This window comes from Protopterus annectens, chromosome 2.part0, assembly GCF_019279795.1.
Source record: "Protopterus annectens isolate FY-2018-M chromosome 2.part0, PAN1.0, whole genome shotgun sequence".
Classification (NCBI taxonomy): domain Eukaryota; kingdom Metazoa; phylum Chordata; order Ceratodontiformes; family Protopteridae; genus Protopterus; species Protopterus annectens.
The window spans coordinates 1,683,344,110-1,683,360,789 of record NC_056728.1 but is presented as its reverse complement, the minus strand read 5'-3'; the positions used below and the strand labels follow the sequence as shown (position 1 = coordinate 1,683,360,789).

General features: G+C 39.6%; 1 protein-coding gene across 7 annotated transcripts in view; it reads left to right on the top strand.

Moving 5' to 3' along the window:
• The window catches only part of SLC5A6 (solute carrier family 5 member 6), a 1,143,936-nt gene that overhangs the window by 826,136 nt on the left and 301,120 nt on the right, over positions 1–16,680 (top strand). For all 7 annotated transcript variants that reach the window (XM_044061732.1, XM_044061733.1, XM_044061734.1 and 4 more), the window contains one exon: positions 16,233–16,300. In XM_044061732.1, coding sequence (XP_043917667.1) covers positions 16,233–16,300 — 68 coding nt within the window. The remainder of the gene's footprint in view (positions 1–16,232; positions 16,301–16,680) is intronic.

Sequence of the window (16,680 nt, the reverse complement as noted above, 5' to 3'; positions counted from 1 at the left end):
GGCACACTACAGGTAACAAACAAAGCAAAGGGGGGCACACTACAGGTAGCAAACCAAGCAAAGGGGGGAGGCACACTACACGTAACGAAGCAAAGGGGGGAGGCACACTACAGGTAACAAACCAAGCAAAAGGGGGCACACTACAGGTAGCTGTCAAAGGAAAAAACGTCAAAGACCAATGCACGTAAGGTTCAGTTAAGGCACTTTTAATTTACTTTGCTGCAAGGAGACAAAAAACATGCAAATACAAGGATTTGTCTAACTATTAACAGGAAGTATGTTCATTCTTATACTGTTTTACAAGACATGGCCTTCTAAGCTGATGCAATCAAACACAACTTTAAGCATTGTTCTACAGCAGATGTTGCTCAAATTTTCTGCTGACATGACTAGATTTGTGAGAAACTTTTGAGAAAAACAACCTGGCCTTGGTGACCATTAGTCCATTTACAAGCCTCTATTGTACAGTGTTACTTTTCAAGGTACTCTTCTAATTCAGATACAAGCAAATGCTGATTGCAGTTCATATTTTCAAACAGGCTTTGTCCTAATTATCTCTAATTTCTACAGCTGTGTATTTTCTCACACCTTAAGCGGAACGTCTTGTCTAAGTTTCATACAAGTAGTATTGTTCTATTCATTATTTTCCTAACGCAAGCAGAAGTCACCTGCTTCTCAGTAAATTTCCAAGGCACAAGCAAGATTTTAGCTAACAATACAAGGTCAGAAAGCATCTGCAGTTTGTACAGATTTATGCAGTATGAAATAGAATAAATGTATGAACCTTTTCAGGCTCTAAATGCACTAAGCATATTACTAATACACACATTAATACATATTTTTCTAACATTTCCCCCCTATTAATACTTTTATTTTACTTTCAAAATAAGCGTCAATAGTTTGTTTTCTTCTCCTAATCTCTTCCACTCAGGATTTGCAGTCAAGAGAGTCATTCAGTTTAAACTTATGAAAGCATTTTTAGTCTTTTAACAGTTCTTCAAGCTCAGTACTTTGATATAAGGTTTCAGAAACTGACATATCTATAAAGTTCTTTATTAGCCTTTTCATACAGGGGATGCTACAGCAAACACATACTCCCAATAGGAGCATTCCTACATAAATGGCAATCAGGATGTTCACTAGGATGGTACCCCACCCCCCCAAACCATTTCTGGCAAAAGTCCGTCAGTGGGTTTGGGCCTGATTTGGTCATGGCAGACACTTGCTGAATTACCTCAAGGTGATTGTCTATCTCGTGTTAATGGTCAGGAATATATGAACAGCATTCTTCTTGGATTAAAGCACAAGTACCACCTTTCGCTGCCAGGGTGAAGTAAAGAGCCATGCGGTTTTGTAACACTACAGTTCTCATGGCATTCAGTTCATCAGTTACCAATTCAAGGGTGGAAAAAGTTGCATTACTCTTTACTTCGAGAAGTTTGGACAGTTTTCTCAGCTCCCAGATGATTTTGTCGCTCCATATGCAGGTAATATGCCTGCCCACGATATAACAGTATCACTCAAGTCCATGTATGTCAGTCCATCGCCCACAGCTTGATAGATTTTCCAGTGCGCATCAATTTGCCCTACTGGATTTACAGGTTTCCTGACCGGTTTCTTGTTGACTTCTTGGACATTCCAAATTCTTCCTTGAGGTAAAACTGCAGTATGTCGTATGGCCGGAACCAGGTAACCCAAAAAAACAACTGCCGGACCAATTCTCAGGTAACCATTTGTGCGCTTTTCTGCCACACACAAAATAACAGTCCTTTACTTTAGTAGTAGCTCTGTTATGATTATACACTCGCCGTGCATGAAACATTTTTCCATCAATTATAGACAGTTGTTTATAAAGAACAGAATTATGTTTTACTTCAAGTGTTTTGTGCATCAATTCAAGAAATGAATCATAGTTTTTATTACAATAAAGATCTACCTTATTACCCTTAGTGTAACATCTATAAGGAACAGTCACATTGCAATTGCTCCAACCCACCTGAACAGTATCATTTTTATAAAAACACACAGTTTCCTTTTGTGGAACAGACAAGTGCAATGCCATTTTATCTTGTGCTGTAATGGTTGAGGTACCCCCCCCCCGTATGCTGTCGGCAAAGCTGTGCAAATCCAGCAATTCAAAACACTGAAAGTCTCAGCATACATATGTTTAATTGCCTGGTAAGTGTTGAAGTTTGGGTGCCAGTCTGAGTAACGCTTCACGTTTATTCAGTTCAGTCTGTGTGGCTGGGAAAAGGAAAGGCCACAACAAAAAGATTATTGTCACTAGTACAGTTATTATGCAATACTTCTGAGGAAAAGGTTGTTCTGCATTCCTTTTTCTTCTGGACTCTATCATTTTTACTTTTGGCATGTAACAAGATCTTTGTCCAGTTCAAAGTTTTTTACTAATTTACAGTGCGTCAGGTGGATCCAGGAGGCACGCTCCGCAATATTAACTGTAGTGGGTGTTAACAAAAGCACTTGGTATGGACCTTCCCACTTTGGAGATGCCCAGTTTTTCTTCTTAACTACCTTCAGCCAGATCCACGCTCCAGGGGGCACTGCCACTTCTGACGGTCTGGTTCGTTCTTTATCTGAAACAGAATTTAACTGCAGCAAATGTTTAGAATTTAACAAATTACGCATGTACTGTGCTAATGTACTGTCAGCTTCCTGGTCTGCGGGCATGAGAGATTTCCACCAAGGTATATAGTAAACCCTTCCAAAGAGCTTTTCAAAAGGAGTCAATCCTTTTGCATTTGGAACCGTTCTCATGCTCAACAGTGCCAGGGGCAGACAATACACCCAGTTTCTCTGCGTTTCTTCTACTAATTTTCTTAGCTTACTCTCTAAAATCCCATTATGCCTCTCTACTAGCCCTGCTGATTGAGGGTGATACGCACAATGATTCTTCAAGGAAATAAGGAAATGTTTACTTAACTGTTGTATGGTCTGATTTACGAAGTGTGTGCCGTTGTCACTGTAAATCCTTTCCGGAATGCCTAATCTAGGAATGATTTTTTAACAAGAACTTTGGCCACAGTTGTAGCGTCTGGATTTTTAGTCGGAAAGGCTTCCACCCGTCTGGAAAACATCTACAATGACAAGACAATACTTATTTTCACATTTATTCAATTCTATGAAATCCATACAGATAGTATGAAACGGATACGGTGGTGTAGGGAAACTCCCTTGCTTGGGCTTTAAAGCCCCCTGTGCATGATGTTTATTACAAATGTGGCATAACGAGCAAAATTTTTTTTAGAGTAGTTTGTAAATCCGAACGTCGTGAACACTTGGTTCACCAGCTGTACCCTCCCCCCTGTTGAGACATGGCACTGCCCATGGCTCAACAAAGCTGCATATCTAAATAAATTAGACGGCAATATCGGTTTCCCTTCTTTAGAGATGTACAGCCCCTTTTCGAGAATTGTTCCTCGTTTTACCCATCTTTGTTTTTCAACTTGCGTAGTAAGTGTCTGCATTGTCTTTAACATTTCTAAATCTAAAATCTCAGAGGGTTGTAATTCCTCATTCAAAAGAAATGCTTTTGAAGCTGCCTGCTTTGCAGCTGTATCAGCTCTCGCATTACCTTTTGAAACCCTGTCTTGTTGCTTGGTATGAGCTATGCTTTTACAAATAGCTGCTTTCTGGGGTAACTGAATAGATTCTAAAAGATCTAAAATAAACTGTGCATGATTGATCGGTTTGCCAGTAGATGTTATCATTCCTCGATTTTTCCACTGTTGCGCAAAAACATGTACAGTAGAAAAAGCGTACTGGCTGTCAGTAAAAATGTTCGCACATTTACCTTTTGCTGAGGTACATGTCCGTGTCAAGGCAATCAATTCTGCTGCCTGTGCAGATAAATTGTGTGGTAAAGATTTCGCTTCTATAATGTCAGTATCAGAAACTACTGCATATCCTACTAGGTTCTGTCCTGAAGGACCCCTTTTGCATGAGCCATCCACGTAGTATGTCACCTCGGCATCATCCAAGGGAACATCCGTATGGCCTTTTCTAGGCAGTGTCTTTTGCTCAATCACCTGCAGGCAGCTGTGTGGTGTGCCATCTGCAGGGGTTGGGAGCAAGGTAGAAGGGTTCAAAGTCATACATTGTTCAACTGTCATATGAGGTTGGCTCAACAATAGATGCCTAGCAGGGGAAAGATATGCTACCTTCTCTTGCAGTAAAATAATTGCGACTGCATGAGGCACTCTCAATGTGAGAGGGTGGAACAACACTACTGAGGCCAAAGCCTGTACTGCCATTGCAGCTGCAACTACTGCTTGTACACAGCAAGGTAAAGACCGTGCCACTGGGTCCAGTTGTGATGAATAATAAGCAATAGGGCGTTGCTTATCCCCATGCTGCTGTGTTAACACTGATGTCATATAACCTTGCTTACAATCTACAGTTTGGAAAAAAACGTTTATGATAGTTTGGAAATCAAAAACTAATGAGGATGCTATTAACTGTTTCAGTCTGCAGAAAGCAGATTCTGCTTCTGGTGTCCATTGTAACAAATCCTGTGCTGCCATAGGCTTCTTATATATCAGATTATTCAGCGGTGCAGATTCCAAGGCATAGTTTGGAATCCAGCTCCGGCAAAAGTTAGTTGTACCCAGGAAGGACATAATTTCCTTCTTAGTGCTGGGTTTTGGTGCTTGCAAAATTGCTATTTTTCTGTCCTCATCTAATGTCCTACCCTCCTTGGATATTGCATATCCTAGGTATTTAACTTGTTTTTTTCCAAAGCTGCAGTTTATTCTTGTTTACCTTGTGTCCTTCAGCAGCTAGAAATTGTAATAGCGCTATGGTATCTTCTTTGCAATCTTGCTGGGTGGGGCCGCCAGCAGGATATCATCAAAATAAAGTAAAATTTGGCTACCTCTTGGTGGGGAAAATCCCGCCAAGTTACTTGCCATTTCTTGTGCAAATATTGTTGGACTTTCACAATATCCCTGTGGTAGTCGCGTATATGTATACCTTTTCCCCTGAAATGTTAATGCAAACCAATATTGGCTGTCAGGGTGTATCGGTATCGAGAAGAACGCATTGCTAATATCTACCACAGAAAAATATTTCTGTTGAGGTTTTAAATCATTCAACAGGGTGTGTGGGTCTGGCACCGTGGGTGCCCTTGGTATTACTGCGTCATTTACAGCTTGTAAATCTTGGACCATACGCCACTCCCCATTCGCTTTCTTAACGGGAAATAAGGGTGTGCTACATGGTGAATCAGGAGATTCCACCAGCACCCCTTCCTGAAGTAAAGCTGCTATAATAGGTTTGATTCCTACTTCTGCATCTTTTCTTAAGGGATACTGTCTTTTTTGTGGTCTAAATGCTGACTTTGGCGTGATAGTAACTGGTCCCGCTGTACGAATAAGTCCTACATCTGACTTTCCTGTTGACCAAAGGATTTCTGGTATATTCTGTAAGGCATTCTCTTCCTCCTTCAATAGGAGTGCTAATCAGCTGTCCTTGCTAGACTGCAGGTGTACAGCTGGGTAGGTCTGAGTTATCCAGTTCAGCTTCTGCATTTGTACTCCCTGTTCTGACAGTTCTAACTCTGTTTGTTTTTCCCATCTCGTGACTTTTTCTCCTAAGTCTGCCCATTTCACATTCTTGTTCTTAGTTAAACTAACATGTGGTAATCGATTTGATTTATAGAGTGCAAAGAACTCCTGGGGCAATGAACAGCTGGCTACACTGTTCCCTTCTGTGTCCCAGTACAGATTACGTAATATCAATCTGTTTGCACGATTTCTAAACAATTGTTGCTCATATTCCTTATCAGGTCCTGGTGTGTTACAATAATACAGTGTACAGTGCAACAAATGTTGTTTATCCCTGTCAAGGGAGGGGAACTTGCTGATGGCTACATTCATCAACTCCTTTGGTCACTGCCCCTGGACCAGTCGTAACTAAGTCCTGGCTGTACCAATAAAACATCTTACTCTCCGTTTGCATTGCAAAGGTATCAATTTGTTGCTGTGCTTCCATACCCTGCATAGTTGGAACTACTGCTATACCAAATAGCTGCATAAGGTCTCTGCCCAAGAGATTCACTAGGCATTTTGCAGAAACAACAATTTTGCTTTTCTGGGTCAATCCTGAAACAGGATCAGTTATTGCAGTATTATGGGAGAGAGGCTCCCGATACAGCTGTCCATTAACTGCTTTCACTAATATGTAGTCAGGTGACTCTGAATTCTCTGGCAGTTTAGAGGGATGTATCGGGGTCCGTGATGCCCCTGAGTCGCACAAGAATTTGACTTCCCTCCCTTCTACCAGGAGTGTAACTTCTGGTTTTGTGTCTGCTAAATAGAGCTCTAAGCTCAATAAAGCCAAATCTAATATTTCATTTTATTCACTATCCGTGACTTCCTCTATTTCTTCTGTCACATTCTCTGCTCCCTCTATCACATTCTCATTTGTCCTTTCTCTGTTAACCCCTTCTAGTGATTCCTGGCTATCATATAGTCCGTCCTCACCCTCCTTGTCTTCCGTGGTTGCTTTCTTGTTTTTCTTGCAATCCCTTGCCAAGTGTCCCTTCTTACCGCATTTAAAACATTCATCCCTTTTCTTTCGCCCTTCAAAGTCCTCTGATCGTTGGTCAGATTGTTTCCCTGGGCATTTTTCTTGCCCTTTTTCCCAGACTGTACTACGTAAACTTCTGCTCCATCTTCTACAGAAAATACTTGGGCTTTCTTTTTCTTTTTGCTATTAAAATGCCTTCCGGCATGCCTAGCATATTCAAGTAATAACTGTAATCTGCTTGTACGATGATCTAACATGTATTTTGTAATAAAACTGCTTATGGGTGCAATGCTGCCTTTCAAAAACGCATTCTTTAACTGCTGCTCATATGGGGAATCTTGTGTCTGATCTTCAGGAACCTGCATTCCACAATGGTTATTAAAACATTCTAATAGTCTAGCATAATATCTGTCAATAGTTTCACCTTCCTGTTGGATACATTGATTAATGCAAGTCCAGTCTGCCCTAGGCTTCCATTTCTCAGAGATGCGGTCTGTAAGACCTTTCATTCTGTTGTCTAATTCTGCGCTGCTATGTGGGAGGGGCCTGAGTGCAGCATCACAGGCATTCCAGTCGCCACTAATCATGTGCCAATCTGGTCCCACAATTTGTCTTACTACTTTTTCTACCTCTTCTCCATTTAAATTATAACTTAGCCTCATTCCTTGCAAGTCTTCCAAGAACTTTCTAAAATTAACTTTTGGATGGGGAATTCCCTCAGTAGCTTTCCGGATGTCTTCCGGAGTCCAGGGTCTATACACTAGAATAGTCTGATCCTGACCTTCTTGTCCTGCCTGAGGATTAGGTACTTCTATAAGTGGGCATATTTCTTCTTCACTCATAAATCATGAATTTCTACCCATTTGATATAACTCAATGTCCCCTTTTGAGTTTCCTGCCGGTGTTCGAGACCTGGTCTCCACGGGATCTCTAATAAATGGTTCCGCTTTTGTAGTGTCTCTATTTACCGTGACAGCAAGATATTGCGGGGGTGGACTAACTTGTTCCCATGCTTCATAGTCTGGTAAAGGAGGTGGAGGGGCCGATGCTATTACTAAGTTATTGTCGTCCTTATCCAAAAGCATTGCTTTTGATTTATTATTCTTTTGTTTCCTTCGGTTTACCTCCTCAAGCCACCTGTGTGCCTGAGGAATTCCTAATTGGCGCTGCTTTTTAACCTGACCTTTAGAATCGGTTTTAAGCTGTTTAACAAGTTTGACAAGTGAGGATTTCTCTAATTTGCCATCAAATTCATACTTATTAACCCATTTTGAGTAGTATTTAATATTATCAGCACACTGTGACTGCATGTATTTTGCGTCTTCAGTTAACGGTGGATTTTGGGACCTTTTGTGCAATTATTACCCATTTTGTTCTACCCTTTTAAACGTTACGTAACACCTTATTTTTTAACGTGGTACCACGGATGTTTTTATAGTCTCTTCAGAATGACTGCCTACCCTCTCTGTTTCCCTGATCTATGAAAAGATAGTGATCTTTCTGTCCCTGACTTATAAACAAAGTCTCTAACAGAACAAATACAAATCTAGTCCCTGATCTAAAACAGAAAAAAGAAGGTGGATTCACCTTACCTGAGCCTTCGTGATTGATCACCTGGTTCGAGTAAACCCGTCCTTCAGTCGCAGAAAGTGGCTGGCCTCTTTTGTACGACAATTCAGTCGGCGAACTTTTCAAATAAGAAGAACTGATGTGGTTTCTTCCCCGTACGGATTCAAGCCACCTGGCCTGTCTGATCCGAGGCGAAGTGAAAATCTCCGGCTCGAAGGACCAATCTGTCAAAGGAAAAAACTTCAAAGACCAATACACGCAAGGTTCATTTAAGGCACTTTAAATTTACTTGCTGCAAGGAGACAGTTTGTACAGATTTATGCAGTATGAAATAGAATACATGTATTAACCTTTTCAGGCTCTAAATGCACTAAGCATATTACTAATACACACATTAATACTTATTTTTCTAACAGTAACAAACCAAGCAAAGGGGGGCACACTACAGGTAACAAGCCAAGGAAAGGGGGGCACACTACAGGTAACAAGCCAAGCAAAAGGGGGCACACTGCAGGTAACAAGCCAAGCAAAGGGGGGGCACACTACAGGTAACAAATCAAGCTAAGGGGGGCACACTACAGGTAACAATTCAAGCAAAGGGGGCACACTACAGGTAAATCAAGCAAAGGGGGGTACACTGCAGGTAAATCAAGCAAAGGGGGGCACATTACAGGTAACAAATCAAGCAAAGGGGGGCACACTACAGGTAACAAAAGAATGCCTCCTTATGAGAGGAATGATCTGGTTCTGGATCATACCCTTTGTATAACAAGTTTGACAATAATAAACTAATAATGATCTAGGGTCAGTCACCAGAACTGTATAACCAAAGCAATATCATGATTAAGACTTGGAAACATTGACTTTTTGTCTTAAAAGGTCAGGCATGAGTGTGATTAACAACATTGTCAGCATTTAAAAAATTAAAAGGAAATGTAACAATGATCTGGTAATAAGGTGACCCTGATGTATAAAACTTGAAATGGACAGAAGAGGAAAGGGGGCCACCCACCAGAAAATGAAGTACTGAAATTAATGTTGCAAAGTATTTTGTAACAAAGGTAACATGAATAAAGCTGCTCTGAAAAAGTGATTACTACCCTATAGTGCTTTTTAGGCAAAGTTCACCTGATGGGCTTTCCAGCATTGCAAATTCTAATCCAGATACTATCAATGCAGCATTGCTTAATGCCAGAAACCTGAGAAACCAAATCTCTGCACTTGAGACCTTCTTTACTCTCAAAAGATATCAGCATTTGTGTAATTAGGCAATCCCCCCCCCTCCCCGTTTCAACTTACAATGCTAGTCATGCATTCAGATCCCCCAGTAGCTGTGGGGGGGGGGGGGAGTATCAGTGTTTATTGGTAACCCCATTGTTTCTCAACAGGTTCCGTATGATACAAATGAACTGGTTGAAGTTCTTGTTACACTCTTTACTTTAATTATCATATTATAGCAGTTGTATAACCCATCTGTGAACATTCAGAGCATGCAGACTACCTTAATCAGTTAGACAAATTAACCATTGAACCAGATTTCTTAGGGGTGACTTCAACTACTCGCACATAAACTTGAAAGCATATACTACCAGAAACGTATATGCCCAGAGATTTATGGACTTTGTAAATACTAGTATATTTCACCAAATTGCCCTCATTGCTACCAGAGGTGTTAAACTTTTTGATGTTGCCCTCATAAATGTCTCCCTTATTGCTTCAGCCCACTTGTTACCCCTCCTTTGTTGAATCTAACCATATGTTTGTGATCTTCAACATGCAAACCTGCTTTGCAGCACCCTGTACCTCTTCTGCAGTCGGACCTTATTCCTAAACCAAGAATCCAAAGAAATTGTGATACATGAACCACACTTAAAAAAACAAAACAAAAAAAATATTTAAATGATAAACTCAAACCAGTGCAACAATCCAAATACAGTCGTTAGCGCTTTCATTCTTTAATATGTTTTAGAACTTTTTTTAAATGGCTTTTTTTTTTATTTTTATTTTATTTTTTCATTTATTTATTTTAAGTATTACTTCCAAACCAGTTACTTTTTTTTTTATGTCCCTTCCCAACCCTATACATTCTCAGTGTTCTGTCCACTTCTCTTGCTGACCCATCCCTGAATCATTTCCAGATACCTTGGAAGTTACCCTTCACTGGGTGGGTCTCCTTTCTCCTTAGGAAGACGACGTCAGTGTTACCCTTTGTTAGGCCAAAGGAGTGAGGAATCTGATGCGAAGCATAGAATGTGGTGCTTAAGAGCCACCTTTCAGAAGAGACTGCGGAGGTATCTAGGCAGTTATGTCAGGATGCCATTGCCACTCCTTTTTTTAAACATGAGATGTTCTGCAAGGCTCTTGGTCTCCATCAGAGGTCTCTCGGGCATCAGATTTTACCGCCCTCTTCTCCTAGGGTAGCATACCTTGTACCAAGGCTGTTATCTACTCCTTTGAATTTTATTCCCTGTTGGAAGCATTGAGATGCATTGAGGCATCTATATCACTTGGATATAAACATAATACCCAACAATCCAAGCAATTTTGTAGATGCAGTCTCATTTCAGACAGTCCCAAAACAAACTATTGCAAAACTATTAAAGAAGTTGAAACCCACTTCACTGGCAGCAGATAAATTGCCAGCAGAATATCTAAAATTAACAGCAGATGTTATTACCTTCCCTGTGTCAATACTTATAAACCACTCTGTAACAGAACAGTATGTCCCAGCTATTTGGAAAATTGCATATATTACACCATTACACAAAGGAGGCAATTCAACAGAACTAACAAACTACCGGCCCATTGCTGTACTTTCGCCACTTTTCAAAATTCTGGGAAGATGTATCCACTTTCAACTTCTTAAACACCTTCTAAACAATAATCTCCTCTCATCATCACAGCATGGATTCCGACCATATCATAGCACTACTACAGCTCTTCTATGTTTCACTAATACTATAAATAAATTCAGAGACTATGGGAAAATAGTGTCTTCAGTCTTTTTGGACATGTCTAAAGCATTCGATAGTTTCCCATCCTAAGTTACTGTCCACTCTGAATAATCTTAATATCAACCTTGATGTTGTTAACTGGTTTCAAAGTTATCTGTCTATCCACCAGCAAGCTATGAAATGGAAGGAAGATCTATATCCACTCCTACCTGTTACACTTGAGTCCCTCAGGGTTCAATCCTAGGGTCCCTCCTCTTCAACATATTCATAAATGATCTTTAATACTACCTCTTCTCAAGCATCTATCATACAATATGCAGATGATTCAACCCTCATATGTGCAGCTCAACTTCTTACAGTCACACAAAAAGCCTTCTCTGATATTGAAACGTGGCTAGCAAACTCAACTCATTCAAAACCCTAATAAAACTAAACTTATGATCTTTCATCCATCTAAACCTACTAACCTCCCAGCTAACTTTTATATCACTGCCAGTAGTAATACTAGGATTTTCCCAGATTCCCAAACAAAACTATTAGGAGTCGTAATTGACAACAGACTAAAATTTGACATCGATCAAAAAGGTTCACAAGAACATGGGAGCAATGTATAGAAACAAAAAATTAAGACACTGCAAGAATAGCCATAGCTAGAACCCACCTTCTCTCCTCACTCTTTTATGCATCCCCCATACTTACCAACTTCAAAAAGTCAGAACTAAGTAAATTAGAGTCATATTACAATAAGATTGCCAAATTTGCAACCGATTCCACACATTCAACCCATCACAGTCAATGCCTAAAAAAATCTTTCTTGGTAGGAACTATCTCATGTTATGAACTGTAACGAGTTAATAATGGCTCACAAAATAATGCACAGTCCTGATAATGTACCTTCCCTAAAAAATATTCTGCAACCCTACTCTAACACTCGTAGTCTTACATCATCTAACAAAGACTTACTCTAAGTAACCAAGGTATCCAATACAGTTGGCAACTCTCTTTGTTGCTAAAAATTGGAATACCCTTCCACATAATATTAGATCCATATGCAATCTTAATCATTTCAAAATATTTCTCAAAAGGCACTTATTTGAATCCTGGCTTGGCACATGCAACACTCCAGGTTAATTATTAACTTAGCACTACTTATACAATCTGGCTGTACATACTAACTCTACCATATCCCTTCTAACAACACTGCTTCTCTATAAGTAGTTACATTCCTAGCTGCAACTCTCACCAGAGAAGTATTACTAACTATGCACTACTTTGTCCAAGTGATTCTCCCTACTTAATTTCCTGACTAATGTTATGTTCCTCCACATATGCAAGTTCAACCATATATTTGTCTATATTCAAGTGTTTAAAAGTCTTGTTCTATTTGGTACTATGTATATATTTTTATTTTTATAATTTTATCGTGTAAAAGTGTTAACACTCATTTTTTTTTATCTATAATTTTTATTACTTGATATGATGATTTTGTATGTAAGCATAGGCTGGATTTTTTTCTCCCTGGGCATCCACTGAAAGTGGGTACTGTCCCAGTCGGGCCATCCCGGTAAAGAAATGTAAAATAAAATAAAATAAATAAATAATGGCGCTTTTATAACTAAACCCATATGGTGGAATTACTACATCAATAAACTACATTAAAAAAGAAGAAACTCCAGTCCATCCCTACAAGATGCCTACAATCATAATCATTATAAAAGAGGTTTAAAACTGGTAAGTCTGTCAAACTTGCCATTAGGCAGTGCAATGCAAGCTATGAAGTTAGGGTTGCAGCTAATTCAAAAGATTGACCATAAGGCCTTCTTCAGCTATTTTGAGATATTTGGAAGTAACCCACAAGTCTATACTGAAGTTATCCATAAATGGTACCTCCTTACCTAACCCCAAAAATATTAATATTCTGGCAGACAACATTTTTTTCCAGCTTCACCTTACACCACCCTCCCATCTGTCCATCCCTATTTCCTCTCCTATCTACCCCTCCCAAAGTCACTTTAGACCAAGTCCTTTTCAAGATTTTTAAAGTGAAAAATACCACTTCCTAGGATCCTGACAATATCATTGAATGTCTGCTGAGAAGCACCATTTCCCATCTAGCAAAACCCCTCCATTAACTCGTAAGCCTGAGTCTCTCCATTGGTTACATCCCCAAGCGGTGGTTAGTAGCTGTTATGGTGTCTCCACTTAATACTGGTTCCTATATTAACCTTGGAATTTACAAGCCTACTAGTCTCACTAGTATTTGCAATGCTGTGGAACATGCATTATAGATGAACTAATAAACATTAGTATCGATGGCGTTTTATTCCTGGATGCACACCAGTTTGGCTTTCCAAAAGTAAAATCATGCCTGCTCAACCTGAGTTCCATGAAAGGGTTACTGAGACCAAGGATAAAGGGGTATACAGCCTATGTGGATCTTGTGAAGGCCTTTGACGCTTTCTTCTGTGCTGAAATTATTGAAAAACTCTCCCTACTCACCATTGATCTGCACATTGTTTTCTGGATATGTAACTGTCTGACATAATCCATACCGTAAAGGTTCTGGGGTGTCTCACAGGGCTCTGTCCTGAGCCCCTTCCTCTTTGATAAATACTTCTGTGGCATGACAGCCAATAACAAATTTGCTAATGATTGCAGACTGGGATGGTTATCAAATCTCATTCTGTTAATTAAACTCTCCAGCAAGTCCTAGAAAACCAAATGCTTGATTTATAATCATGGGCCTATCCTCAAGGCCAAGAAATGCAGCATAGTTTCCTTTGGTAAGTCTAGTATTGCTACTGCTGACATGTAGATAGCATTCCTCTAAATCTGACCAAATCATAGGGAGTTGGGTAGATATGTTGGTAAGACTGTCCTTTGACCACCAGGTTTCTGTAGTAGTTAGAAAGTCATCCTGTCTTGCACAGTTTATCCTTTGTGGTAGCTCCTAAAGGTCCAAAGAAGTTGTAGCCTCAGTTTAGTACTCCCTTATTAGGCCCCTTAGTAAGTATAATGCCTTCTTTAGCATGTACCTCACTAAGCGCCTAAACCAACTTGAGAGACTTCAGTGTTTCTTTACCAGGAAGATCTCTGACCGCAATACCTTTAGTTATACTTTAGACTCAAAGACCTATTTCTCTACAAAGTGCTTTACAGACCCCCCCCCCTAAGTGAATGATCTTTGCTTAGCCTTCCGTGCTATGAACAACTCAGCACTCTTTGAACTCCTTCACCTAAACAGAACTAGTGGTAAAGTAAAGAACCTGCTTTTGAAAGCCAAGAGTATAACACTGCATCAACACCACCAGGTGGCACAACAGGTACCTAACTCAATGTATTCCCTGTTTCTGGAAGAAACCACCCTAGCGGCCATTAAAAGCAGTCTGTATGAATGAATGGATGGGTGATTGCAAATTTTATCCCCAGATATCTCTGAAAAATCTGCTTATGGAAGAATATTGTTAGTCTCCCACTGGTATTAGGTGATTGGCTGAGCCCCTTGATGGTCACCTTGTCTGTAAACTTAGTGAAAATCTATATCTCTGTGCATACTGCTGCCAGAAAGGACATCTGTCATACTTCATGTAAACATATATCATTGTCTAGATATTGCAAATAAATTTACCTTAATGTGATAGAGTGCCTAAGATACTGTAGTATTGGAACCACAGCATAAATGCCTTCACATCTGAAGACATAATTATATTTTATGTAACCATGATGTTTTGTTACTTATGCAGAATTCTGCCTTATATGCCTACATATTATCATTTTAGAGGTGTAGGCATAATGACAATATGGGTAGATAGGAGAAAATAAAATGTAAGAAAGCACAAACATAACTACATATTTTACAGAGTACATGTTAACTTTGTCATACAGATCCTGTGTAGCAGTCTAAAATTAGCACAGAGAACTAGGCAGAGAGATGTAACAAGCTGTTTCCTGTAGTCTAAGGTTTGATTCCCTCAATTTCTGTCAATATATACCTGTTTTCTTCATTACCCTAGTATGTGTGTATACTTTTATGTGTATGCACATTTCTGTAGAAATTGTTTATATTGTGGGCTTCTTTTATTAAATGTTATGTCTAGAACTTTTCTCCCTAGACTTGCAGTGTAAACTTGCCCTGATGGACCTCACTGCCAATAAAAGAAAAAAGAAAAATATGATGGTTAGTGATGAGGTGACATGCCGACATTTGTAGTCACTTGTCTTATGTGGTTTGGTGCAGGTATCGTCCCTATTCATGTGATTGGCTGTACTTCTCATTTGCAGGTTGATGGTTTTTCTGTTGAGACCTTGCACTTTGTTTTATAATTACATTTAAAACAGACTTGTAAATGAAAATGATGCCTGCCTTTTACATTCTTTAGTGACGATGCTGAAAAAGATATCTTAATGATCCATGGAATGCAGTTTTTTCCCTTTTACTTGTAATTCATCATACTTTTTAGATTTGCTGAATAATTCTGGATAAAGCAAAAAGTAAGGGTAGGGGAGGTCAAAGGCCCAAATATCAGGGCCAATTTTAAATATTACTGTAAGTAACTTAATACAGTAGTTAATGTCTGGCATTATTGACTGAATATAATCTTCAGTAAATTACAAGAAAGTCAAACATTTTGTAAGGGACAGGGTGAAAATATAGTGCCATCTCAGCAGCATTTTGCAAAATCAGGGACAGCTGAGAAGTACTCAGTTGACCCTGTCATGCCTGCCCATGTTGTGTCTTTCGGCTTTTACCGGTTAGGGGTCACCACAGCGGAACTCCGGTCCGTTAATGATTGGCAGTAGATTTTTACGTACAGAGTTGCCGGCTCTGACGCACAACCTTCAATGAATGTGCGCCCATTCACGCATATCTCCACACAGAAGACGCTGTGAGAATCGAACAGGAATAACGTCTTATTGTGAGGCAACAACGCTACCTCAGCACCACCACCGCAGTCCCTGTCATGCCTGCCCATGATTGCAGTAAATGTCCAAACCAGATTGCTAGTAAAATTGTGCTTTTCATTTTCTTCATTAGGTAGCAGCTGCATATGGAGAGCAGACCATCATTCGTTCATCGTGTAATAGTTGACATGATTTAAGTAGACATATTGAATTAATGTTTTTGTCAGCATACAGCTAATGATTATTTCCATTTTTTTGCAGCTTTTATGTATGGACTGTTGTGTCTTTGTATGGCATACATTGCATCACTGATGGGATCAGTGCTTCAGGTAAGGGACTTTTCATTAAAATTTTTGACTAAGGTTGTCACCTTCACTGCTAGATTTTTGATGGCATATGTACATGTTTGTTTGTGAGGAAATGATTCCTGAGAATGTGTTTTGTGACAAAGTGGTTTGGAACCTAATGGATTTTCAGTCTTATAACTGACAAACCTGTTAGGGTAGTGATGCCCACTTTTTATGGTGACTTCAGGTTATTTTACAAAACAACTGACAATACCTTGCTAACATCCTTTTTAAGAAATATGGCTCCAGGTTGTGCCTTTTTAGCAAGGCACAACATGGCCATGGTAACCATTTGAAATGTCTGGACCCACTAGACCGATTCCGGAAATTTGGAGAGTGAATGCCAAAAAGATGGACTTGTA